General features: G+C 48.5%; 1 protein-coding gene across 3 annotated transcripts in view; it reads right to left on the reverse strand.

The window, feature by feature from the left end:
* The window catches only part of FLI1 (Fli-1 proto-oncogene, ETS transcription factor), a 1,144,904-nt gene that overhangs the window by 858,016 nt on the left and 260,506 nt on the right, over window positions 1–26,382 (reverse strand). For all 3 annotated transcript variants that reach the window (XM_086956984.1, XM_086956982.1, XM_086956983.1), the window contains exon 2: window positions 3,231–3,442. In XM_086956984.1, coding sequence (XP_086813110.1) covers window positions 3,231–3,442 — 212 coding nt within the window. The remainder of the gene's footprint in view (window positions 1–3,230; window positions 3,443–26,382) is intronic.

Genomic DNA, 26,382 nt, shown 5'->3' on the forward strand with positions numbered 1-26,382 from the left:
CCGGATCCTAAATCCCCTGCGGAACAGCGACTACATTCTTTAGACATCAAACGGTGTCTAAAATTCTACATTTCTAGGACAGCCCCTTTCCGTAAATCCAATCAGCTATTTATAGCATATGGACTACTGCGCAAAGGACACTCAGTGACTAAACAGACAATAACACGATGGCTCTCTTCAGCCATATCGTTTTGCCATCAGCAGGCTGGCAGGCCTTTACCTACTCCAGTGAGAGCACATTCTACGAGAGCGATGGCGTCGTCCATCGCATTGTTTGCCGGAGTGCCTCTACACCAGATTTGTCGTGCAGCGACATGGTCCAGCAGGCACACCTTTACCAGACATTATTGTTTGGAAGCTGTCAACGAAGCGGATACCGCAGTGGGGCAAGCAGTGCTTCGTCATCTTTTCAAATAAGGTGAGCCTCTTTCCCTCCTCCATTCTTGAGATTGCCTTGCTTTTATGCTGTATATTGTTCTTCAATTGTTTGGAAATATTGCAATCTCAGCTCTAGGAGGTTACTGCTATCTATTCTATTCAAGCATGTGAATCTATGAAAGACACCCCTAATACTGGAGAAGAACAATTGTTACTTACCTGTAAACAGGTGGTTCTCCAGTATTGGTGTCTTTCATAGATTCACATGCGACCCACCCATCCTCCCCTCAGAGGCTCTTTTCTCCTCATGCGCTATTATTACTAGTGCTACGAAAATCTGAGGGCTTGAGCTTCTGAGGAGAAGGTTCTAGAGGGTGCTTGAGCCTGATTGGCTGCAGTTTGGACTAACATAATGACACTGATATGTTGCAAATGAGTTTTTTCTCTCTAATGCATTCCTATGTAGTAACCTTTGTAAAGGTTTTTCAGTACATATTTTATCAGTTTTACTACTTATATGATACTTTATATATCTATATATATATATATATTTATTAGCATTATTGCTATTTTATTTACCGTGGGACTCCCACTTCGACGACGGGGAATATTCAAGCATGTGAATCTATGAAAGACACCAATACTGGAGAACCACCTGTTTACAGGTAAGTAACAATTGTTCATCTCCGCCGTATCAATAATTTACATCTTTCTCTGATTGGACGGGTGAACTTAATAAAAATGGTCTATTTTCCAAAACTCCTGTACATATTTAGAGCCATTAATTTTGAAATTTCAGACCAGTGGTTTAAAACAATGGAGCCTATCTTCACAAACTTTATCTGGTCGTACACACAGCCCCGCTGCGCCTACAAACTGCTGACGCTCCCCAAAGAAAGAGGAGGACTAGCCCTCCCAAATCTTAAGGCATATTACTGGGCAACAGTTTTGCTACATAACCATGAGCTCTTTCATCTTGATGGGACAGGGACAGCGGTGGATAATGATACCCCTTCAATCCACCAAATAATACTGGGTGATAAAAGCACTGGCTATTTTTGGAGATATCTCTTCAATAGCTATCACAAAAAAGTGAGATTAAAAACACTCATAGGAGCATTCAAGGTTTGGAAATCTGTGAGGAAAATGGTAGGTCTGGGACGCTTATCTTTTTACACACCTATTCAAAATAATCCCTCCCTACCAGATATATTTAAAGATACCTGCATCAATAGGTGGAATACAGCCGGAATCACTCATATAAAATGTTTTTTCTCCTCAGAGGGGTTATATTCTTTTGAAGCCTTGAAAGATAAATATCATTTAGAATGGAGAGACTTCTTCAAGTATCTCCAAATTAGAGATTTTCTATCACGACGTACAAGGGGAGAGGGCACCTTGAGTAAAAATGCCATAGCCGACATTCTAAGTCACTCTCAGAAACAATTCAGGATTGGGGGGTTATATCCTCTATTATTGATGTATTTTACGGACGATATACAGAAAATCACTCAGAAATGGCAAAGTAAAATCACTATTTCCACAGAAGAATTTGAACACGCATATGGGCTATCTCAAACGGTCCTTATGTCAACCAAACTCCAAACCCAATTTTATAAAATATGCTTCTTTATGTATTATACTCCGGATAGAATCTCCAAATGGGGTAGTGGGAGAGGTACATGTAGGGAAGTTAAATCCGTTAAATAAAACACATTGAGAGATTTAATGCAGCTTCTCATGTCATAGGTTATCAGTTAATGATGAACATTCTCCCCGTGATCCAACTCCCCATGCAAACCATAACAATTATTAAAGAGAACACTATCTTCCACGAGCACAGAGTGCACGTGGAAGATAATACATAACAATATATATGCAACAGTACATGCTGCTTCCAATGTAATTTACAAAATGCGGATTGTGTACACATTTTTCTTCCTGTCCCTGTTTAACTCCTCTTAAGTCAAGAATTGAACGCTTCCTCTCACTGATTCTCAAAATAGTGATTACCCTACCTGACGAAACTGTTGTCTTGGGTGTAACAAATCTTACCAACCCTAATGTCGGTCATGAATTGATTTTTATTTCGTTGGCCGTATTAAGAATTTGTATAGCTTCAGCCTGGCTAGATACCATGGCCCCATCATATCAACAGTGGTTTTCAAGACTGTTAGCAATTTTTAACTTAAAAATGGCGATATATAAAACTAAAGGCAGGAAAAGTCGGATAAAAGGACTAAAAATCTGGTCACCCTTAATAGAATGGTCTCAATCTCAGTGACATATGCAGTAGTAATTTGGTTATAATGTTTTAACTGCCACCTGTATCTCTGCAATCTTATGCTCATCTGTCTTTGAACGATTCTCTGCTAATTCATTAGTTTAATTTTGATATTTTTCTTTTCCTCATTACTTTCCCTGTTTCTAAACTCTTTTTTTAAGCTTTTTGCTTACTTTTCCTTTTCTGACTAGCCCGACCGGAGGGGGAGGGGAGGGGGTTGTATTATCTGTTGTATTGTCTTTTTGTTGTAAAATCAAATAAAGATATTTAAAAAAAAAATAGAAAGTAGCAGGGAAAGGAGAAGGGTGTAGATATATACTTGCAGAGGGAAGAGAAAAAAGGATTGGGGCAAAATGTTGATGGAAGAGAGGGCTGTGGAATGCAAACAAAGGTAGAGCGAAGAAGTGATGAAGTAAAAAGAGGACTGGAGTAAGAAATAGAGTAATCAGTGGAGCAGATTTCTAAAGAAAAAAGGGAAAATTCGTTTTTTTAGTAAGGAAGTAGATCTAGGAGAGGGTAATGCCATGAAGAAGGAAAGAAGGATACATTGTTATTCTTTTGTGCTTACCTTGATCCATTCAAATGATCATATTCCCTCTTTATATTCACACGGACAGACTGGTTGATCCACTCTTGCTGAGGTGGTAAGGGGTTGATTTTGTGAGGCTGTCCATAGTCTGGGTTCCCTGAAGCAGTCATTTCATTCTTTGAGATATGGGCTGCAGCGCCGTATGTTGACTCGAAAAGTGACTGGTCGTCACTCACCACCGATAGCGCCTCCTGGTGGAAGAAAAGAAACTGAAATACATTAGTTACACAGTAAGTTAATCAGATGCTAGTGTCCTGCACAAGCTGCTAGCATGCCTGCCCCATCACACACCCACCGCTAAAAAGATAATTGCTCTGAAGGAGATCAGCCACTTGGATATGTGTTGTCTGTACACATATGGATCTAGGTGTCCCCATTCTGAGACTACAGTGTCATCATTTCTCAATCGTTAGCTGTGTGTGCTCCAAAAATGAGGTGAATAGTAAATACAAAAAACCATTGTACTACCTCTATTTAGTTGACACCTTTCAAATTTTGAAGGAACAACAAGTGTCCAACTAATTGCCCTATGATCTCGGATTTGTAGGCTGACGAACAGTGGGCCATTCTTACAAGTCAAAGAAATTTTAAATCTGCTCTACTAGTGTATAAAACCTTAATAATTCCAATTAAACATTTAATTGTTTTGTGTTACATCATTTTTAGGTCTTGCCTGTGACAGTGCATGCGATGTATGCGTTCTCGCTTGTGAAAGATATTGTGTACAACAAGGGGCTGCAGCCTGCCCATTGATTAACATTTGTTGGCTTCATTTTCTCTCTTATTTGCTGCCATATAGTTGGCTTGAGTGTGTTACCTTCACTTCCTCTTCTTTCGGCTAGAGCATGGACCTAGCACTGATTGCTTCAGCTTGTTTGCTGTCCTTCCTCCGATCATGCTGAAACTTAGGTACTACATTTATTTGTATTTTTCTCTGTTTTCCTTACTGAACTTTTTGCCATTTGCAGCTATGCTTTACTATGCCACACACACTTCAAGGAAGCCCTGTTCTCTTTTGAAATGGATGCTTATTGTCATAAAAGATGTTATATGCTTTTACTGTGACAAAATGCGCTTCAAAATTTATTTTCACTAAGAGATGGACAAGGGCACAATTGCTTTCTTTATGTGAATGGATTGTTAACAAGATGCTATTTTCTTTTTCTTTTTTTAACATGGGGAGATAAACTGATTTGCTCAGAACCACAGAGGTGTTGTGCGAAGACCTAGCAAGCATTGTAAAAGCAAGTTGGTCTCACTTTTGAGACAATAAGCTCTTACACTACATTTTGTGCATACTGTACAGCGGCCCTTTGCAGCTGGGGCGCCATTCCTCCCGGTCTCTTCTGGGTTGAAGTTTGTGTCTCCCGGTGGCTTGGCCAGTATGGGGGACGCTCTGCTGCGGATGTTTGGTGGGTCCTGGGGCTCTACTGGGTGATACTCCTTGGTGCCCTGCCTGGCGTTTGGTGTCCTGCTGACCTCCTCTACTTCCTGGCAGCCCTGCTCTTCGTTTGAAACAGTGCTGGGGCGAGCCTTGCTGTGGCTGCGGAGGCCGTTTTCGACTGGCTTCTCCGCCCAGCGCTGTTTTCCTGGATGGCGCCTGGGCTGGCTATTGGGTGGCAGTGAGCTTGTGGAGCACTCTTCCTGCCCCCTTGATGAGTACCGCATAGCGGTTCTATTTTTTTTTCTCATGCTGATGGTGGGAATGGCGGCGTGCCATGGCAAGATTCAGATGCACATCCTGCTGTTATCTGGGTTTGAATCTGCCTAGCTCTCTTTCTTCATGGATCTTGAACTGGGCACTGAATTTGAGGATGCACCCACCTTGGTTTGCGCTGGTCACGATTGGTGGGTTCCTGGCTTTCTTTCAGGTGCTGTTGGATCCCGTCTTCTTTAGGTCTCTCCTGGTGCTGGTGGTGGCTTTTTTTTGCAGGCTCCTGGTCCTGCGTGCTGGCCCTCTGTGCTTTGGTGGTTGTGTGAGCCATGGGTCGGGGTGCTGTCGGGGTCTGGGGCACTTGATCTCTCCAGCCTGGTTCTCGGCCTCTGCTGCCCACTGCTCCCGGGGTCCTCGTGGCCCTTCAATGTCTTCAGCAGCCTGCATTGGCAGCTCCCCTGCCTTCGCTGTGGGTCCTCTGTCCTGTCTTGGGCCATGGTTTCTGCTGTGTTGCTTCCTTTTGGTGTGGGTTCTGCCTGGGGTGGGTCCTTCGAGGGCTTCCTCCACAGGTGTGTTTTCCCAGGCCTTCTGGCTTTCCGCTTGCTCAGCGCTTGTTGCTGGTTAGCGTCTGGGCGTCGGTCTCTGTGGGGGTTCTGTGGACCTATCCCCCTGGTGCCTGCCAGCTGGTGGTTTATTGCTTGCTGTGCTCTACTGCTATGCTGGCCTGATGCTTTGGTTTCTATTCCTCCTGCTGCCCACTCTGTGGTTCGGCTGGGTGGGCCATGGTTCATTCATGGTGTGGTGTCTGCTTGCTGGGCCATGGCCGGCTTTGGTGCAGTCTCTTCTGGGGATTGTTGGCTTCTTCTTGTGGCCTCTTTGTTCTGTCCTCTGAGCCTCCGGTCTGCCATGGTTGGTGCCCGGTTGGGGGTCTGCCTGGGTATGCCTGTAGTTGTGACCTGCTCTGGTCATCACTGGCTTCTTGTCAGGCGTTTTTGCCCTTTATTCGGGTCCTGGTGCCTTGCAGGTCTTGGGCTTCCTTCAACAGCCTACTGCCTGGTGGTTCCTGCACTTTCTGTGGGTTCGGGCCTGGTGCATGCCTGTCTGGGTGCCTGCCTGCGTTTTTTGCTGTTGGGCGCTTCTTGCATCCTTCCGGGTGCTTTTGCTTGGCCCGTGCTCAGGGTGTTTGGTTTCTTCTTACCCTTCTGTGGGTTCGCTGGGTCCTCCCGCTTGTTTTCCATGGGTGAGGGGGGGGGGCTGTTGTGCCCTCCCTCCTGTCCTGGTGGGCCCTTGGCCTTGTTTGGGCTGTTGGCTCTGGAGTGGTGCTGGTTGTGCCCCTGGTGGGTTCTGGCTGGAGTTGGGTTTGCTTCTCGCCTGCTGCCAGGTGTGTTGACTGCTGGGGTTTGGTTTCTGGTTGTGGTTTCCTTCTCCCCCTTGTATTTCTCTTGGTGTGCTTTGGGCTTTGCCTCTTTTGGTGGCTGGGTGTCGTTGGTCTTCCTTGGCCTTTGCCTTGGGTGGCCGCATGTTTCTTCGGGTGCCCGGCTCCTGTGCCCCGCCCTATCTCTTGTGCCCTTCCCCTGCTTTGTAGGGTTGGGTGTCGGTCTCCTCTGTTGTATGGGCTACTTTGCTGCTGCCCGCTCCTCTCTTTCCACCTAGGGGTTGTGGTTGGCATTGCCTCGGGTCTGGGGCTCTGGCCTTTCCCCTTTGGTGGCTCATCAATGGGCCTGTGTTTTTTTCCTGCTCCCGTGCGGGCTGCTTTCGGTCTGTAGGGTATGTGGCCCTTGCTCTCTTGTTTTCTTGAGGGTGTTCATTCTCCCCTTGTTTGATGAGTCTGTTCCCGCACCCCTGGGGGGGTGCGCGTTGGACTTCTCCAGGCTACTCTCCTTTGGTTTTTGGTGCCTAGGTGGTTCCGGTGTGCTGTTGGGGCCTGGGCTCTGCCTCTGTTGGATTTGCCCTTGCGGTCCCTGTGTTTGGCCTCCCGTTCTCTTGTGCGTGTGGGTCGCTTGGGCACCTCCGGGCTTGATTTTGTCGGGATTTGTGCTGTGGGGCCCTTGGATGCTTCGGGTCCTTTTTCTGTCCCTGCTTGGGTCCTTTCCTGGGCGCTCGTTCTCTTCAGCTATGGAGTTCTTTCAGCCTCTTGGTGCCCGGTGGTTCTGGCCTTGGTGTTCTCGGTCCTGGACTGGTCTTCTGTCCTTTCCTGTGCCACTCCTTTGCGGCTGGCTGTTGCACTGGGGCCGTTGTGTGGGTTGTCTGGTGTGGACTGCTGGGCTCTCTCCCTGTCTTCCTGCTGCTTCTCCTCTCTGGGTGGCCTTGCTGCAGTTGGCTGCTGTGCCTTTCCCTATTCCCCTTCTTGGTTGGAGTTTTTTGCCTCTCCTGACGGGTCCTGGTGGAGCCGTGTTGGGGGCCTCCTTGCTGGCTGGCCTGCCGGTTTCTCTGGCTGGCTTTTCGGGCATTTGTGGGTCACCTGTGGGGTTGGGCTGTTGGCCTCCTTATTGGTCTTTCCTGTTTTGCCCTTCTGCAGCTCCTCTTGGGGTTCGGGTTCGGTGGTTCCTTGGTGTCCTCCTTTGTCCTCCTGGCATATAGGTTGGATCTTGGTTGGTGGAGCTCCTCCTTCCCCGTGCTTTGGTTTCCCCTGTTCCGTGTTTAGCCTCTGTTGTTGTCTTTCTTGGTTGTGCCCTGATTTTGACCGGGTCTGCTCCGGGTTGCACTTCTTTGCTCTCCCTGGCCTCCGTTGGGTGGGTTGCTGGTGTTTGTGTCCCAGTGTCTCCTGCTTTGGGGGTGTGCCTCAGGCTTGGCCGCTCCCTGTGCCCCGGGTTCTTCTCCCGGTATGGCAGCCTTTTTTTCCTGTGGCTCTTCAGCGTCTCTGCTGGGGTTGGCCGCTGGTCATTTCTGTCCTGTGGCCTGGGCCTTCTGTGTGTTTCTGTGCCTCCGGGTTCCCTGTTGCTGCTGTTGTCGGCTGAGAGGGGGTGGGGGGACCTTGCTTGGATTCCCTGCCCCCTTTTCTTTCTGGCTGTTCCTCTGGATCGGTGCCCATTTTCTTGTCTGGTTCTGCCCTTTTTTGTCTTTGCAGCTCTGCTGGTGGCTTCCCCTGGTGTGTTGTGGTTTGTCCTGTGGTTGGTCACATCTTTCCCTGCTCTTGATTTTGGCGTGCCTCTTCGGTTTTGTCTTCCTTCCCCTCATTTTTTGGTGTGGTCCTTTGTGGGTTCCTGCACCTGTGGGTCACTTTCTTTCCGGTTCTGGGAGGTTTGCTCTCTATCTTGCCTCTCCTGTGTTCCTTACTGGGACTTCGGCCTTCGGCCTTGCCACCCTGTGCGACCTCTTCTCCTCTGCTCTTGGCCATTGGGCCAGGTTGGCCTGTTTTGTCCCAGGTTGGGGGGCTGCCTGATGGTTCCTGGGGCTGTGGGCTGCGCCCTTGGCGGTTTCTTCCTGGTTGGTTGCCCTTCCTTGCTCAGTTTCTCTGTTGGGGCACTTCAGCTTCTTCTGGGCTCCCTTTGGTTGTTCGGGGGGAGGGGCTTTGTTTTGACCCCTCTGGCTGTTCCCTTGGGGCTTGGCTCTACATGTGGGGCCTCCTTCTGGCTTGCCTGGGAGGTTCTTGTGCTTTTCTGCTGGCCGTCCCCTGCTGGTTTTGGGGTCTCAATTCTGTCCTCTTAGTTGGGGCATGGTTGTGTGCTCCTACCTGCATTTTTCTCCCTTCTTGTGGGCTCCTTTTGCTCCTGTGGGGTGCTGTTTTTCGGTCTGGTGCCCCTGGCGTTGGTGGGTGTCTGGAAGGCCGGGTTGTCTGCTTTGGAATTCTCCACATAGTTCAGCAATGGGAGAAGGACAGGAGGGACCTGGGGGTAATGTCCAATTACTTACTTTTATTCTTCATTACTCCTGGTCCTGTTGTCCTCGTCCCATTCCTTATGCCCCTCCCTTCTTCCCTGGCAGCTGGCCTTCCGGTTGTTGGCTTGGTATTTTCAAGCTGCATGCTGCACTTGTAGAGCTTATGTACTCCCAGTTTGAGGGAGTGGGTTGGTTATCCCAGCATGCTCCTGTTCTTTTTTTCTGTCGCAGAGATGGTCATCTCCACTAAGTTCAGGAATGGGACGAGGACAATGGGACCAGGAGTAATGAAGATTACTGGTAAGTAATAGGACATTATCTAACAACAGGAGAGATACATTCTCTTTTATATCCAAAGACAATATATCCCACTGCAAGTAAGAGGAGTACATGTCATTCTCAACCATGCCTCTAGCAGGCATATTCAAAGATTGTCTATGTTAAAGCAGAACTGCATTTTGGGTTAATACTGTCAAGCAAATAAGAACTTGTGGTATTTAAAATCCTCCAGTTTAGGTGTATAGCTCCATAGAGATTCCAAAATATTATTAAGCCGAGCTTGAATTGGTGTAGTGCAAATTGGTGGTAAGCGTAGGAAGAAATCAGTTGTCAGTATATTCAGTTTTTTGTTGGTGGTGTAATATCCATGTCTAAACTGCTTCAAGTACATTTGCCTTGTAGTCGCTCCATTTGAGGAAGAGATTTTCTGATATAGCTGAGTTTCATCAACATTGAAGTGAAATTTGACATTGAAGTTGCTCAGAGTGAAGGTTAGTGACTCCATATAGAATATGACTCATTACAATGTTTACTAATACCACGCGTGCCATTACAGCACGAGTATTACTATGCGTTGCAATTACAATGACATGCCATTACATCGCATACTTTTACCAACCATATGACATTACCACACATGCCATTACAACACAAAATAATTTGGGGTAAAGGTATGCTCATGGTAAAAGTATGAAATGTAAGTGACACTATCCTGTCCTGCTCTAAACCCTAATTTAGTACCTCTGCATGACCCTCCCCGACCCACAGTTCTCTCCCTACATTAACACTAGCCAGCACAACCCCTCGACATTACCCTAAACGCTGACACTCCCCTGCAATACACACACTCCAGGACACTTCCCTAAACCCTAAAACACTACCTCCAGCACAAACCCTTCCCCGACCCCCAGTCTGCTCCCTACACTTAAACACTATCCTCAACAACCCCTGACACTACCCTTAACCCCAAAAAAACACTACCCTGCTCTACACACACCACAAATCTACCCTAAACCCTAAAACACTGCCTCCATCAAGACCCTCCCCAACCCCAGTTCGCTCCCTACACTTAAACTCTACCCTGCACAACCCCCAACACTACCCTAAACCTTAAAACACTACCCTGCACTACACACACACCACAACACTACCCTAAACCCTAAAAGACTACCCCCAGCACCCATCCCAGTCTGGTCCCTACACTCAAACACTAACCTGCACAACCCCTCGACACTACCCTAAAAAATTAACCCCCACCCCAGGCCCAATCCCCATTACTTCTCTCTCCTTGTGGTTCCTATCTCATCCTCTAATGTCAGCTGAGGGCTGGTGCACGGTGTACATCGCTGTAAGGAAACGGAAGAACCTCATTTTCCTCACAACGAGGTGGATCGCCATTACATCGCATACGTTGTAAAAGCGCATGCCATGTAAAAACATGCGTAGTATTGGCTACACGTTGTTACATCGCATGTGTTGTAACGCTTACGATGCGATGCCATGCAGGGAGATAGCCATGTTGTAATGGCTGCTTCTCCTCCATGTATAGGCTAAAGAGAGCAAGAGAGAGAACAGAGACTTGGCAGGCTCCCTTAGGGTTAGTCACTGTGCTGTAGATGAGGTGAGGTATTATTATGCCTTGGCACAGACTTGCCGGGCATGAAAAGAAGGGGCTTTTTTTTCCAAAGACCTTTATTGCACAATCATGAATCCACACAGCATAGAGCCTACAACCCCAAGGGCTGGCTGCGTTACGTATAGTTACCAAGTATCATTGTGAGAGTAACACTGCCCTTCAGCCAACATCCCGGAGGTCCGGCGGTGTGGTAAAGCAAGGTGTGCACAGAGTAGTCAAAGTCGTGTTCCGGATAGTTTATAGGTCTATGGTATTTCTTTTTTCTAAAACAAACATTATTGTGTGAAGCAGAGGAAATATTTATTTAAACAATCGCAGTCAATAATCTCGTCATAGAGCACGTAAAGTACAGCAGCAACCACAATCACAATCACTGAGGGATGGTAGGCCTGGTCATTTCCATATCTGCTGATGGGGAAGTACACAATTCGCCCCTATGGGCATTCCATCGACCCCATTTCTTATCCCAGACTCCGGGGCATCCCCTAGTTTTGTAAACCGATTTTTCAGACAGCATGCACACGTCCATTGCAGCTACCCATCTAATCAGGAGCAGTTTGTGTGGTGAACCCCATTGCATGGCTATTAGACCCTTCAATAGGAGGAAGGTTAGGGCCGCCCATCGCTGTTCTATTGCAGTTAAATCTGTATGGTCCCATACATTAAGAAGCACACATTTGGGGGTCAGAGGGACCGGTTTCCCTAGGGCATCAATCATTTTCTGGACGGCGCGATTCCAAAGGTCTTGGACCGCTGGGCATTCCCACAGTATATGATAGAAGGTACCTGTTAAGCCACAATGTCAGCGGCAGAGGTCAGATGGGAGTCGGCCTATTCTGGCTAGCAGGGGACCCAACATGTATGTCCTGTGCAATATTTTTAGCTGTATTAATCTGAACCTATGATTGATGGCTGATTCGCGCGGGGACACCAATGCTGACTGCCAGTCCACATCATCTTGCAGGAGGTGAAAAGTGTTTGGCATATTGTTGCACAATTTACGGTAAGTGTAGGATATCGCTTTGGCCTGAAGGGGTTCTGATAAGAGTCTGTCCTCGAGGGGCGAGGATTGTGGAAGAGAGGCAAGATCCGGGACGTTGGTGAGTATGGCGTGTTTAATTTGGAGGCATCGGAAATTCGAAAAGAAGGAGCTTTGACCATTTAATTTTTATATTTGAACAAGAATTGACCAGGGAGCTTGGTTATGCCTCCTTCATTAGTATCTGCTTTATGTAGGTTTCATGTGGTGCAGTAGATTTTGGAGACAATTTTTACCTCCTAAAAACAGTTCACATCAACTTCATTTAATTATCTCTGAGACAAAAAAAATTCTCTCAGAGAAATATACATATCATGCAACTTATTCACAATCGTTTATCGAAGGATTAATTCCCACAAAAGTTCAGAAATCCCTTCACCAGGGTCTGGAAGAGGAATATCAAAAGCCATATCATGATGTTGGTTCTGCACCGTGGCAGCGCAATAGCCAGGGCCGGTGCTAGGCATGGGCAGTGTGGGCAGCTGCCCAGGGCCCCGTGCTCATTTGAAAACATGGGGCCCGCTTCTGTCTGAAATGCTACACTTTCATAGTCAGCCCACCTGCTCCTTCAGGGCCCCTACACAAAGGGATCACATTGCCAATGATAAGCGAGGTGTCTTGACCTCGCTGGTCAGGGCGTGGTAGCATTCCGGTTGCTGCAATGGTGGGGGGAGTAGAAAGACTAGGTAGGGGATGTGATGACAGCAAAGTGGGCTCTCAGGGACGACGGCGGGCAGCACCGCTGCTGAAAGCCTGTGGAGAAGTATTGTCTGCCCTTGTGTATGCGTTTCCAGGCAACAGAAGACTCTTGTTTCCAAAAGGAGTTGGACATTAACAGGTAAGGACATTTGATGAGGAGAGGAGGGAGCATCCAGTTCAGACTGGCACAGTAGAGCAGTGTTTAGCAGCGTGTCCCACTACTGCTTCGAGGCACAGGGGAGGCGGTCCTCATCCTCTGGGCCTGGAAGCACTGGATCAGGCTACAAGGTTAGTTGTGGGGCCCCATTTACTGGTAATTGGGCCATTATCCAGTTCTGCAAAGTCCAGAGCAGGTGGGCCTCCCAGCCCTCCATCAGGCTGGAAAGTCTGGATGTGGGCGTCTTTTTACAAGAATTTGTAGTCATTATGCAGCGCAAGGAGGCCCAGGGCAGTGGGGCCATGTCCTTGGCCTCGCAGCGCTATACTGTTTGATCACTAGATTTTCTTACACAGAGGGACTAGCATGTTTTAGAGCAAAATAGCTCTAATGCGTCGAAATTGATCTTTAAAGTCCTGAAGGACCTGACTGTATAAAGAGCTCCTATAGCAGAAACTTGTTCTGAGTCTCACTGTGAAGATCTAGCGGCCTTCTTTCTGGAAAAGGTTCAGGCTATTTATCGTTCTTTTCCTTGCTCTACCCTTTCTAGCGAGGTATCGAGAGCTAATTTGCCCTTGAATGTAGTCCTATCGACTTTTTCCTGCCTATCGGAGGAGGTGTTTAACAGGTTGGCTACTAAAGTAAAATCAGGATCCCCTGTGGACCCTCTTAGACCGGCGCAGTTTAGGAAACCATCCATTCTTTGTCTCCCCCCTCTACGCCAGCTCATCAACCTGTCTTTTTCCTCAGGCATTGTGCCAATTAAATGGAAACAGGCTTTTGTTACCCCGATCTTAAAGAAACCTACGTCAGACCCCCTTAAATTGGAGAATTATCGACCTATCTCCTTGCTGCCATGGGTTGCGAAGGTGGCAGAGGCCCATGTCAATGGCTTGCTGTCGGAACATCTACAGAGGGCCAAAGTTTTACATCTTACCAAGAATGGCTTTCGTGCCGGTCACAGTACCGAGACAGCTCTGCTCTCGATGACGGAACATCTGCGGTCAGTGCTTGATTCTGGTCAGACTGCGGCACTGGTGTTACTCGACCTCAGTGCCGCGTTCGACACGGTTTCACACTCGATTCTGCTGCAACATCTGGAGCAGGCTGGTATCTCTGGCACTGCACTTGACTGGTTCCGGTCATTTCTAGCTGATCGTTCATTTAGGGTAGTGATTCCGCCCTTTGAGTCCACATCCTATGTTCTCGAACAGGGAGTGCCTCAGGGGTCGGCACTGAGTCCCACTTTGTTTAACCTGTATGTGCAACCGCTGGCTGCAGTCGCCAAGCGTTGGGACATGAATATGGTCTCTTACGCTGACGATACGAAGCTGGCGGTGACACTGAGTGGGAGGGCTGACCTTGAGGCCCCCAGGTTTCGGGCCGGGCTCCTGGCAGTAGCGGGCTGGATGACAGCTAACTGTCTTCAGCTCAATGCTAAGAAGACAGAGGTTTTGATCGTGGGCAAACAGAGCAGCCTATGGGGCGAAGAATGGTGGCCTCCAGAGCTAGGTGTTACTCCAACCTTGGTGTCCGAGGTTAAAAACCTGAGTGTCTGGCTAGACTCTGCCCTTAGCTTTCGTAGTCACACAAAAAAGTGGCAGCTATGTTTCGGAATCCTGCGAGGGCTCAGGCCTATTTTGACATTTTTTGATGCCCCTATGTAGGAAGGTGGCTACCTGACTATGGTTACCCCAGATTTTTTGCCTTGTGTTTAGCTGGTGTTTGACTTAGTTGGCCTGGCTCCCTGCTAATCAGGGCCCCAGGCTATCTGTTCTCTCTTTAAAATGGATTCCATGTACCCTATGTGCATAACTAAATTGGCTTGGGTCACCTTATCAGCCCCTGTACAGAGCACTATCGGTGCCCAGGGCATAGGTGCATCCAAGGCCTACCAGGGGCTGCAGAATATCTTTTGCCACCCCTGGCTGGCTATCCAAAATTGACACAACTGGCTGATCACTCAGCTGGGGCAAGGTGGTGTAATCACCCCTTGCTTAGATATAGTATGCCTATATCTAAACCTATCTGGACACATATATACCTATAAGTCACTCCTATGGCAGGCCTTAACAATCCTGGAGACAGAGTGTTTGGTTTTATGTGAGATGGTGCTCTAGCATGAGCTGAGCCTGTCTGCAGCTGTCGGGACCAATTCCCTAAGCTGTTCCAGGATATTGCCATACCATATACTATTAAGTGCGTTATAATCCATCGCGGTTATATGCTAACTTTGGTTTGACATTATCAAAACATGTCGTGTTTGGTGTCATACATTTTGGAATACTACCCCCTCGCCAGTCCTGGCGACGGGGATAGCATTCCACCCTTCTAGAGGGATAAGACATGTTACTTTACTGAAACGCGGTTGATTTTTAAAAGAGCCTCAGCATCACAAAATGGACGCTTCTGCCACAGACAGAAGTCTTACCTCCTGCTGCTGACCGAAACTCAGCCGAGGAGGCCTGGACAAAGGCTTTCCTGTCGCGGGGAGGTGTCACACCACCCCAGACAGGAGATAGTGGATTGTAGCAGGGAGGTTTGAAAGAAACCAGACAGTGCCTGGGGAGCACAAGGCTTCCCCTTGCATAATCCGGTCAAACCAGTTCTGGGGCACACCAGCCCCAGTCCCAGCGTGATCCTGGACAAAGGGAAAGGGGTGTAACCACCCCCTTCCTGGGTCCCACCCATAGGAGGGACATAGCAGGTAATCCAGCCCACCAGATTGGTATAAGAGTGGGAGCAATGCCCAAGCATTCAGATTATCCTGACTGAAACTTATGAAACGAAACTCTGGACCCTTCGACATCCTACTCGACGTAGAAGACTGAAGAATCTCCCTTGTGGTCAAGGAGTGACCACCCTGTGCAAACAGGCACCATCCAGCACCTCAACATTTGCTTTGTTGCAGTTCCCACCAGAACTCGAGCAACAGAGTTCAACAAGACCCAGCGATACTGCCTTCTAACAGCCCGATCCACAGTCCCTGCAAAGCTGAGACCCGTGGAGGCGACCTGAAGCGTGGGGCCAGCCATCTTGGAAAGACCAGGAGGCACTGACCATGCAGCTCCTGAGGCATCCTCGAAGCTGTGCATTGGGGTTTGGGAAGCCCCAGCTCTGAGCCACTCCTGCACCGAAGCTCACTCCTCTACACTCACCGAGTGCTGCGTGGGGCCCTTCTGCATCTTTTGGCTCAACGCATTGGTCTGGTCACTTGCCCGTTAGCTTGTGGCCCCAGACCCAACGAGTCTTCAAATTTACACTGCCAGTCCAGTTGCTCTGGACTGGCCCTCGCTCCCCTGTTTGAGAATGAGAGTGAGGGGTTCCATATAGAGGTTGAAAAGGGTTGGCGAGATGATAGACCCTTGGGGGACCCCAATAGCGACAGGTTGAGGTTTAGATAGGCAGTGACTGAGTTTAATTTGTTGTGATCTGTTCTGAAGGAAGGAGGTGAACCATTTGAGTACAATGCCTTCAAAACCAAAGCAATCTTTTAGGGTGTTCAACAGGGTTGGATGGTGTACCGTATCAAAGGCAGCCGAGTGATCAAGGAGGATTAGCAGTGAGGATTCGCCTTTGTCATTAGAGCGATGAATGTCATCAGTAATATTGAGCATGGCTGTTTCTGTGCTGTATCCCTTTCTAAACCCAGATTGGAAAATGTCGAGTAGGCTGAAGGAGGAGATATGGTTATCTAGCTGAGACAGAACACATTTTTCAAGGGTTTTAGAAAGGAAGGGAAGGTTGTGGATAGGGCGCAGATTGTTCAGATCATTAGGGTCGGTAGTGGGGTTTTTAAGAATGGGAGAGATTTGACCTAGCTTAAGGGAGGCAGGAATGCAGCCAGAAGACAGTCAGGAGTTGATGATAGAGGTCCAAATTGGGGCAATGATGTATTTGAGCTCTTGAACTAAGTGGGCGGGGAGGAGGTCATTAGAATGTGAGGACGGTTTGAGTTTGGAGAGGATGTTGATGATAGTGGTTTCAGAGGTTGGATTAAATACGCTCCATGAAGCCTTATTTTTAGGAAGGAATAGGTCGAGGATGAATCAGGCTGGGTTAGAGTAGGGAGGGGTTAGGTGGGGTCGGGTGCGAGGGGGAGGAGGAAATAAGTGAATTGGGTGTGCTAGGGAGGGATATTAGGATGGGGGAGGTTGATGGGTGAGAGGAGGGGGGAGGAGGAAGAAGGTCAATTGGGAATATTAGGGATGGTGGATTGGATGGAGGTAGGTTGGAAAGAGAGAGGAGGAGAAGAGAATGATAGTTCAATGGGCCAGAAGAAGTTTGTTTTTTAACAATGTTAAACAATTCTCTGGGACGGTTTCTGGCCTGGTCAAGTTGAGACCGGAGGAAGATGGCTTTTTCGTTGAAGATATGCTTTTTGTAATGGGCTTTGTTGGTTTTCAGTAGGGCCAGGTTTTCAGAGGAGGGATGATTCCTCCAGGCGCATTCAGATTTTCTGAGGGCCCGTCTTTCGTTATCGAGGTCAGCGTTGAACCAGGACTTGGGAGGGATGCTTTTTTGTGTTTTGAGTTCAATAGGGGCAATTAAGTCGAGGGCCTCAAGAATGGAATTGTTGTAATGATCAGTGAGATCTTTGGTGCTAAGAGAGGGGGGGAGTAGTAAGCGAGTTTTAATGGAGGATTCCAGTTCATCAGGTGGGATGAGGGGAAGGTTACGAGTGGGTTTTTAAGGGAAGAGTGCTGATAGGGGTGGGGGGAGTAGTGGGGCTGTTCAAGGTGAAGAGGATGGGGTGGTGATCAGACCAATCTACAGGAGGTATATTAGAGAGAGAGGCCATATTCTTTTTCGTCAGGATAGCATCCAGGGTGGTGCCTTTGCTGTGAGTGGGGGCTAGGCAGAGTTGGGTCAGGTCAGTGATGTCTAGTGTTTCATTAAAAAGGGAGACCGCAGGGTCATCTTTTTTGTTCCAGTGGATGTTGTAGTCACCCAGGAAGAGATTCTTGGGGTGAGAGATCGATGCTTGAATAATAAGATCAGTCATCTCTTCTGTGAAGGGGAGGCAATTTCCTGGGGGGCTGGTAGATGGTGTGTAGCCGAGTGGTGGGAAAGCCAGGAAAAGAGAGGTTGGCGCAAAGGTATTCAAAGTACGAAGGGTCTTGGAGCAGGACGGGTGATATGTTGAGTTTCTCCTTAACGATAAGGTCAAGGCCTCCTCCTATTTGTTCGATTCTGTCCTTCCTGATAATAGCGAAGCCTGGAGGGACCAGCAGGTCGAGGATAGGAGTGGAGTGGGCGGTGAGCCAGGTTTCAGTAAGGAATGCAATGTCAATGTTTTCTGCAATCTCAGTTGCGTGGCAGGAGGCGGATCTACAGTTTATCAACATGCAGCGGAGGGGGAAGGGACAGGAGGAGGGGTGGGGGGACAGGGGGGATAGGTCTAAGAAGTTGGGGGGGTCAAGGAGATGTCGGGTGGGGGGAGTGTGTTCGTACTAAACAGAACAGGTATTGTGGATGAACAGGGGATAGTGGGCGAGGATGGAGAAGGGGAATCAGGGGAATTAATAAAAGAGTTGGTTCCCGAGATTAAGAAGCGAGTATCACGATGAGGCGGAGAGGATGTGTTAGAGTTGCTGGGTGGTGTGCTTAGGGAGTAATCAGTATGCTTCGCTCGGGCAGTGAATTTATAAGGGAGGTGATGGGTGTCTGTGTAGGTCGATACAATATGAGGTCTGTTTGGGGCGGATTGAGAAGAGTGTTGTCTTGCGAAGGGACGGCACAATCTGACATCGTTGAAGTGTGGTCTGGATCAGACGGGTGGGCTTTAAAGAGGAGAGAGATATCATTTCTGAGTGAAGAGAGTTCTAAGACGAGGGACGAAAGTAGAAGTTCGACTTTAAGGAGTGATTGGGAGGGAATCGAGGCATAAAGTGCATCAGTTAAATTAAAGAGATTGGTAGGGTACGGGTTATCAAGGTGGGGGAAAGCATGGGGAGGAAGGGGGAAAGCCTGGAGGGGTGAGGAGGGGGGAATATAGTGAGGTGGTCGAACATTAACAGAGGTAGGGGATATATCGGAGGTAGGCGTAAGGGAGGTATTCAATTTACTAAGATCGTTAATAGAGGTAGAGGGTATATCGGAGGTAGGCGTAAGAGGACCGGTTTTAAGTGGACCGATAGGTGAGTGAGGTGGAAAGTCAGTAAGGGGTGGTGAACCTTGAGAATTGTGGATTGAACGAGTGGACAAAGGAGAGTGCAAGGTGGGTTTTGTTGGGGGAGAAGGTGAAGTTGGTAAGGAGGTGAGGGAGGGCTTTAGGGGGGGATAGGTGCTGAGGCGCATCAAAGGGTGAGGGAGAGTGGGAGTTGGAGGGAGGGAGGAGGGTGGGGGAGAGCAAAATATTAGAAAAGGGGGATAATAGAGGGTAGGTAGGCGAATCTGGAGGAGTGGCTGTGGGGTTGGATAGGGTTGAGGATGTGGGGGGAATAGTTAAGAGGTGATCGTCAGGCAGAGCGGGAGTGGTTATGCCTAGGAAGTTAGGCGTTAGGGAGAGAGCCTGAGTAGGCGTGGGGGTATTAGGGGATATGAGCAAATTCGGGGGATCAAGAGGTGAGTCGGAGGGAGGGAGGAGGGTAGAGGAGAGAGGGTTGTATGACATTACAACGCATGCTTTGACTACGCATGCCTTTACATCGCAAGTTTTACAACGCATGCTGTTACAACGCATAGTATTGAGGGGTGCTGGATAGTGAATAGTTTAATTTACTATTCTAACTCCAGTCCCCGTGGATAGTAGGGAAGGTGTTGGATAGTAAATTAAATCTATTCCCTATCCTAGAGCGCCCCCAGCGCAATGCGTTGTAATGACATGCGTTGCAAAACTTGCGATGTAAAGGCATGCGTCGTAAAAGTTGCGTTGAAAAGGATGTTCCCCGGAGAGAGCATTGTTTGAGAAGAAGGGTAAAAGGGGGTCGGTAGGTGATGCTGGGGGTGTGGCTGAGGTGTTGGAAAGGGAGGAGGTTGCGGGTGGATTAATCGAGAGGAGATCGTCAGGAGGTGAACGAGCGGCCACGAATTGGAAATTAGTGTTTAGGGGGGAGGCCTGAGTAGGTGTGGAGGAATCAGGAGGTACAGGCGATTTAGGGGAAGCCAAGGGGGTGGAGGGGGGGACAAGAGTTGAGGGGGTGAAAGGGGGACAAGTACATTGGAGGGCGAAAGTAAGGGATTGGACGACAATCGGGGACTGGGAGATGTTAGGGGATGGGGGACAGGGGTGTCGTAGCAGGTTATAATGTTTAAGGGAAGTCAGCTTGCTTGGGGGAGGGGGAGAGTGAGATGGAGGGAGGGGATAGAGGTGGAAAGAGAGGTGGGGGATAATTATTTGAGATATTAATAGGTACATGGGAGGGCGGGTGTTGTTGGGAAGGGGTGATGAGGTTGGGTATAAGAGAGGGGGAGGGCGTATCAAGGGGAGGAGAAGGGGGGTGGGAGAGACGATGGGAGAGGAAGGAGCTGTAAGTTGGGTGGGGACCAAGAGGGCAGACAGGGGGGCCGGGAGGACAGATTGTGAGAGGGATTGTGATAGAGAGTTGAAGTGGAGCTCAAAGATGAGTAGGTGATTTTCAGAAGCTTGGAGAAGCATGTTTCCAAATTTAAAGATGGAGATATCGATATCACCCGGAAAGGAAGGGGAGAGAGTCGTGGAGAGTTTCAAACCGTAAGGAATATTGCGGGAATTAGTGATAGGGAGGTGACGGAGAAAAAGCTTTTCCATTTAGAAGTGCGTTTGGTGTAGAAGATGTAGTTGGTGATGATGGAGGTCAGTATTATGGTTGTCCGCAAATAAGGTTTCTGGGTGAAGACAGAGAAGTTTGTGCTTGAGGGTTTTCTTACTGTGTTTGGAGAGATGAGAGGGGTGGAGGATAGACCAAGAGTTTGGGCTGGTTTTAGAAATAGGTGAGGCTGAGACAGTGGGGGAGGCGAGAGAGGAGGCATGAGTAGGAGTATAGGTAGCGGAAGTAGGAGCAGATAAGTTGGACCAAATAAATCACAGCACAGGATGCTGATGTGTGGAAGAGGGGGAGGGGAGTAGGCTGAAGTTAGATTAAAGCAGGCTCAAACAATAGTATGAGGTTAGCCCAGAGCAGGATCGGACAGATAGAGGAGTGGGTGCCAGCAGACAGCGGGACACAAGTGTGGAGGGGCAGAGTAGACCGAAAAATACATAAGAACATAATCTGAAAAATGAGCAACCTAACGGGAGTCCGGTAGTGCTTCGTCAGTTTAGATATTAACCGTGAGAGAAGAGGGTGGAGCAAGGCAGCGTATGCAGGTGGCGTGTGCAAAACAGTCAGAGCAGAGACAACAATAAGGAGTAGAGGGAGGGGCTAGGAGAGGGGGGGCGAGGGAATGTTTATATAGCAAGGAAAGGGATATAAAGGGCAGATGTAAAATTAAACATGAAGAACAGAAAGCAGTTCGAGTAGACCAAAGAACCCGTTGTGCAAAATAACATCATGGCAAGGAACAAGTAGCAATTCTAGCAGCAATAAAACCCAATAAATAAAACAGATGTAACATGTAACATGGGGAATAACGAGCAATTTACATTGATATAAAAGACAGATTATGCAAAATAACCTAAAAGAAGAACAATGGGCATCACATACAATAAATAGTAACAGTTTCGAGAGGGGCAATAATTTTGCAATGTCTGGAGAGGCAGGGCTTACTTCAAAGATGGCTGCCAATGTTGAGGAGGAAGAAGGAGTCCTATCTCTATGACAATTTCTCAGCAGGGTCGGGAAAAGAGTCCTATCTCTATGTTCATTCCACCACAATGCAGGGGGATAACAACCAAAATCAAAATAACAACAGGAACAACAAAATTGAGGCCCCAAAGGCAACCTTCTTGAACTGGATACAAAATGGGCACCACAGATATGGGATCACGTGTCCAAAACAGCCCTGTGTACCCACAAAACCAGAAGGACACACTAAGCACCAACACAAATGCGCCATAATACCCAACAGAGAGATAAGAAAATCGGCACCTCGATCGGCCGATAGGAGTCAGGGCCAGCTCAACGCCGGGCTATGTGAATGTGTGCTAAGTCCCTGCAGCGCGTCTGTAGAGTGAGAGGTCGGAGCGCGAGGGTGGAGGGTGGCGGGCGTCCGGTGGGGCCAGGCCAGTCAAAGTCGAGTCCGCGTCATCACTCCGCCTCATTAGCAGGACAGTCAGAGACTGGGCCAAGGGCACCACACAGTCTCTCATTAACGCAGCAACTCCCGCGTGGAGCAGAGCCTCAGGGCACCCCCATCCGACAGCCAGGCTGGAGCTCCAGGCCGGGGGCTCCAAAGTAATGAAGGACGAGACGAGCGGGAGCCACAGCGCCAAGGGGATAGGCCCAGGCAAAGAGCAGTAGCTTCCAGCAAGGCGCATAGCCCCAGGGCACCCCCCACCACCAGCCAGGGCGGAACTTTAGGACCAGGACTCCTGAGAGCTGGAGTGATGAGCGGGAGCCCCATAGTCAAGGGGACAGGCAAAACAGCACCAAGCTCAGGCCCCCGCAGCACCCCAAGTGAGCTCCAGGTAGCGGGCTCAACCGGCTCCAAAGACCCGCACTCGTGGCAGCGGGACAGATCCAGTGGGGTGGGGGGTCGGGGGGCTGCAGGGCACTGGTTTACTGTGAGAGAGCCCCTCCACACAGCGAGACGCGGCAGTCAACCCTCTTCGAGACTACGTTCCCAGCGGAGTCCGAGGTATTATGACCCCAGTTCAGCGCGGCCAGGAGGGTCCACAAAGGGTCGAAAAAATTTGGACTATGTGGGAGCAGCAAAGAGGACCTTGTCCACCTAGTCTGCATCTGTCCTAAATTATCACAAGCACGAGCCACTTTATTAAAACACGCCATCATTGTTAGATTTATAAGGACTTGCAGATCGGTAATTATAGCAGGCTTGGATCCAACAGACACTGTATTGAACTGCCAACTAATAAAGTTCCTCTCCGCTCATGCGCAAGTATTAAAAAAAAAAGAGAATCTTGTGAGTTGCTCCCTAACATCAAATAAGATGGGCTGGTCAGTGGCAGATCGTGGTTCTGAACACAAGGGAAAACAATACAAGGACACTGGGAGGAACATTTCTCAATTTTCTATAGTGGACAACGTGTCAAACACTGCTCTAGATTTACTAATTATATACTAAGTATTCTGAAAAAGTCTGCATTTTTTAACAATTAAGTCGACTGAACGATGATTTTTTTATATATGTAATAATTGTTAAACAAAAGATGTTATGACTTTTAGGAAACAAATCTTTTCTGCAGTTCTTCGTTTTAGTAATTGTATTGTTATGGTTTTAATCAACTGAAACAATAAACTTTGATTTGACTTGACTTGACTCTCTCGGGGACGCTGGGTTGGAATGTCCTTAATCTCTTACCTATATACATCCCTCTGTGACACTTACCTCAACACTGCATCATCTCACTGACACCATCTCCACTTTGCCCGAAGGTCAGAAGACCCTGGGAGGAGAGTTTAACACAGTTATGCAACACAACCTCGACACTACAGGTACTCCCTCCCCTGCCAGGTTGATACATGCCAAGAAATTGTCTGACTGGGCAACTGCCTTGGGCCTCTGTGACATATGGAGGGTCTGGGACACTCAACCCCCTCCCCCTCAGTATACACACACATCAGTTGCGCACCATTCCCATGCATGTATTGACATGATTTTTATGCCAGCCCCGGACTGTCAACGTGTGACCACCATCTCCATCCTCCCTCAGGGAATCTCGGATCATTCAGAAATGCTCATACACTTGGGCTGTGCCCCTGGTGGGATGCGCCCTCTGTGGCATTTAAATGCCTGGTTCCTCCAGGACAAAGAATTCCGCAAGGCTGTAGAGGAGGAACTTCATCAATACGTCCTCTCAAATCTGGGTTTGGTGGCCTCGCTACGCATTCTCAGTCAGGCTGGTAAATCTACCATCTGGGGAGTGGCCTGAGGAAATAGAAATTTTACGTGGCCAATGTGTCCCCTGCATGTACCCCACGTTTAGTGTATGTGCATGTCACCCATGCATCTTCCCTCTCATGCCTGTAATAATAATGCCTCTGTATTTCCGTCTCACATTAGAATGTCAGTTACCAAGTCCCACATGAAAGAAACGTTAATTCTGCATTGAGGCCTATGTTGCCAATGTATTTGCACTGTGCACGTTTAATATATCGAAATGAACCCGTTTTGTGGCTCAGCTTGAGCCAGTTTCCGAATTAAGGTTTTCATGCCTCCAGACACTCTGAAAGCTGCAGTTTAGCTACGTATCCCTGACCTCTCGCATACTTCTGGCCCAGCCCGGCCTGCCAAGACAGTATTTTGCACACAGTTATCTACTTGCTCCACAGAAACACATTCCTGCCTGGTAAAGAAGGTAAACAGAGCCCGGCTGCAGAGATAGGGCCTAGCTTTTCTGTCTCCGTTTAAGTGATTTACAGTGCTCGCATCCATAGAAAGCCCATGGCCCCCACGCAATGCACGAAGACATATATGCATACACTGCCTCTTGGTGATGAGCAACCTTTGCTCGAGCGACCTTTACTTCAGATAATACATCCTCCAAACTTAAGATATCAGATAATACCAGACGTGCAGGTCGTCCTGACACTGAAGGCTTCTCTACTAGATCGAGAGTCAGCTCCCCCCAGCTTTCCCCAGTTACACGTCAATTATACGTCATGACCAAGTTGCGCACACAAGTAGGGTAAAGGTTCCAGCTGACCATGAAGACCCCCTCCATGTATCCACCCACCTATGACTCGCCTATGACTCCTCAAGTGAACGCCCACATGTACGCCTTCTTTCACGCCCATATGTTCTTATCTCTCTTTCTTTTTCTCTGCCTGGAGCGCTCCTCCTTCTCTATGCAATGTAATGTATCTTTCATGTATAAATATTGTACTCCGTGAATAAAGTTTAGAAGACCCTTCCTGAACCTGAGTGGTGATGGAACCCGATTCTCCCTTAACTCGAGTTACTTAAATAAAGCCCTTTTGAATCGGACACCACGGACTCTGCCTCTCATTATATGCATGACCCATTGTTTAAAGTATAGAAATTCCGACAGGGTAATATTTTATTTACCACAGGCCAAAAGCCAGCTTTGGGTGCAGCCCCAGGCACAGGATGGTCACCTCGTCCTCCTCAAAGAGCAAGTGCTCCAGCTGGAGACTGACCTGGTAAGATCCCCGTATGGGGCTCATGAAATGCAACTAGCGGCCGTGCGTGAAGTGATTAAACAAACATCACTGGAATCAGCTAAACTGTTGTGGCGCTTATCTGTCGCCCCAGTATATGGCTGGGGGGACAAAAACAGGAGACTCCCCCACTGGCTGGCCTAATATTTCTTGGCAACTTGGATAATACCTGAGATCCTGGAATTCTCAGAAACCATTTGTCACACCTCACCTGAGATTGCGTGGGCTTTTGCAAGATATTACTCTTACCTATACTCAGCACGCAGGCTGGACGATACTCTCACAGACTTCCTTATCCCTCTGCAAATTCGCACCCCCTGCATATCACAGTCAGACGCCGCTAGTCTGGACTTTACCTTCTCCCCAGAGGAGATAGGTGCAGCAATCTCCCAGCTGGCGTCTCAAAAGACTCCAGGTCCTGATGAATTCCCCCAAGAATACTTTCCTTCCTATCGTGAGCAGTTGGTCCATCCCTTGGCTTTATTCCACCATGTGGCGAAAGTCGGGGCTTTTCCCCCAGAGACAGATAAGGCCACCATTGTGGTCATCCCTAAAACCCAGCCGCCTTTGTCATCTTGTGCATATTATCGACAGATCTCCCTGATCAACACCGAAATCAAAGTCCATGCCAAGGTTTTGGCTTAACGCCTGCACCTGCTCCTTACCAAGCTGATCCACCTGGATCAGTGTAGCTTCATCCCAGCTTGAGCCACTAGACATTGCCTTCGACGCCTCCATTTGGCTCTCGCTAACTGTAAGGCACTCACCCCCTATCTAGAGCTTCTTCTATTAGATTTTGAAAAGGCCTTTGATACGGTGGACTGGCATTACCTTGAAAAAGTACTTATAATGATGGACATGGCTCAACAGTTTTGACGCTTTGTCCGAGTCCTCTACTCTAACCCTCTTGCCAGAGTGTTGATTAATGAACTCTCTCTGAAACATTCCCAATCCGGAAGGGCACGAGGCAGGGCTGCCCCCTCTCCCTGCTCCTCTTCACTCTGGCGATGGAGCCCCTGATGTGCCTCATCCGTGTGGATGACTTGACTTAGGGCTGGGCGTGGGGAAGCCACCACATGGATCAATCGCACTATATGCGGATGACGTCTTGCTTTACATTGTCAATCCAGCCCGCTCTGGCCCCAGATGTCTTCCATCCCTTCAAGGCTGAAAAGGTCTCGGGCCTTCAGCTGACCCCGGCCAAATCACCTCTCGTGCCTCACCATCCCTCCAGGGAATGGTTCGACTGGCATACTAATATACCTATCAGGCGGCAGTCGTTTAAATATCTGGGCATATGGGTTGCTCTTCTCCCTGAATTAGAATGGGCAAGGAATGTCACCCCCACTTATCAAAAGGACAGGAAGGATTTCACTTGCTGGCAAGCCTTACCACTCAATCCACTTTGCAGAGTGGCACTATTTAAAATGATGGTCCTCCCTCGATTCTTACATATTATTCAAAATACTCCCTTTCACTATCCCCGAGGCTGGTTCAGAGAGATCGACACAATGACTGTGCGATTCTTGTGGGGAATGGGAAGACCGCAGATGTCTCTTGACCACTGCCGCATTCTGTCCTTTGTTGGAGGCATGGGCATGAAGGACCTTTACCTTTACTACCT

Source organism: Lissotriton vulgaris, chromosome 2_1, assembly GCF_964263255.1.
Source record: "Lissotriton vulgaris chromosome 2_1, aLisVul1.2, whole genome shotgun sequence".
Taxonomy (NCBI): Eukaryota; Metazoa; Chordata; class Amphibia; order Caudata; family Salamandridae; genus Lissotriton; species Lissotriton vulgaris.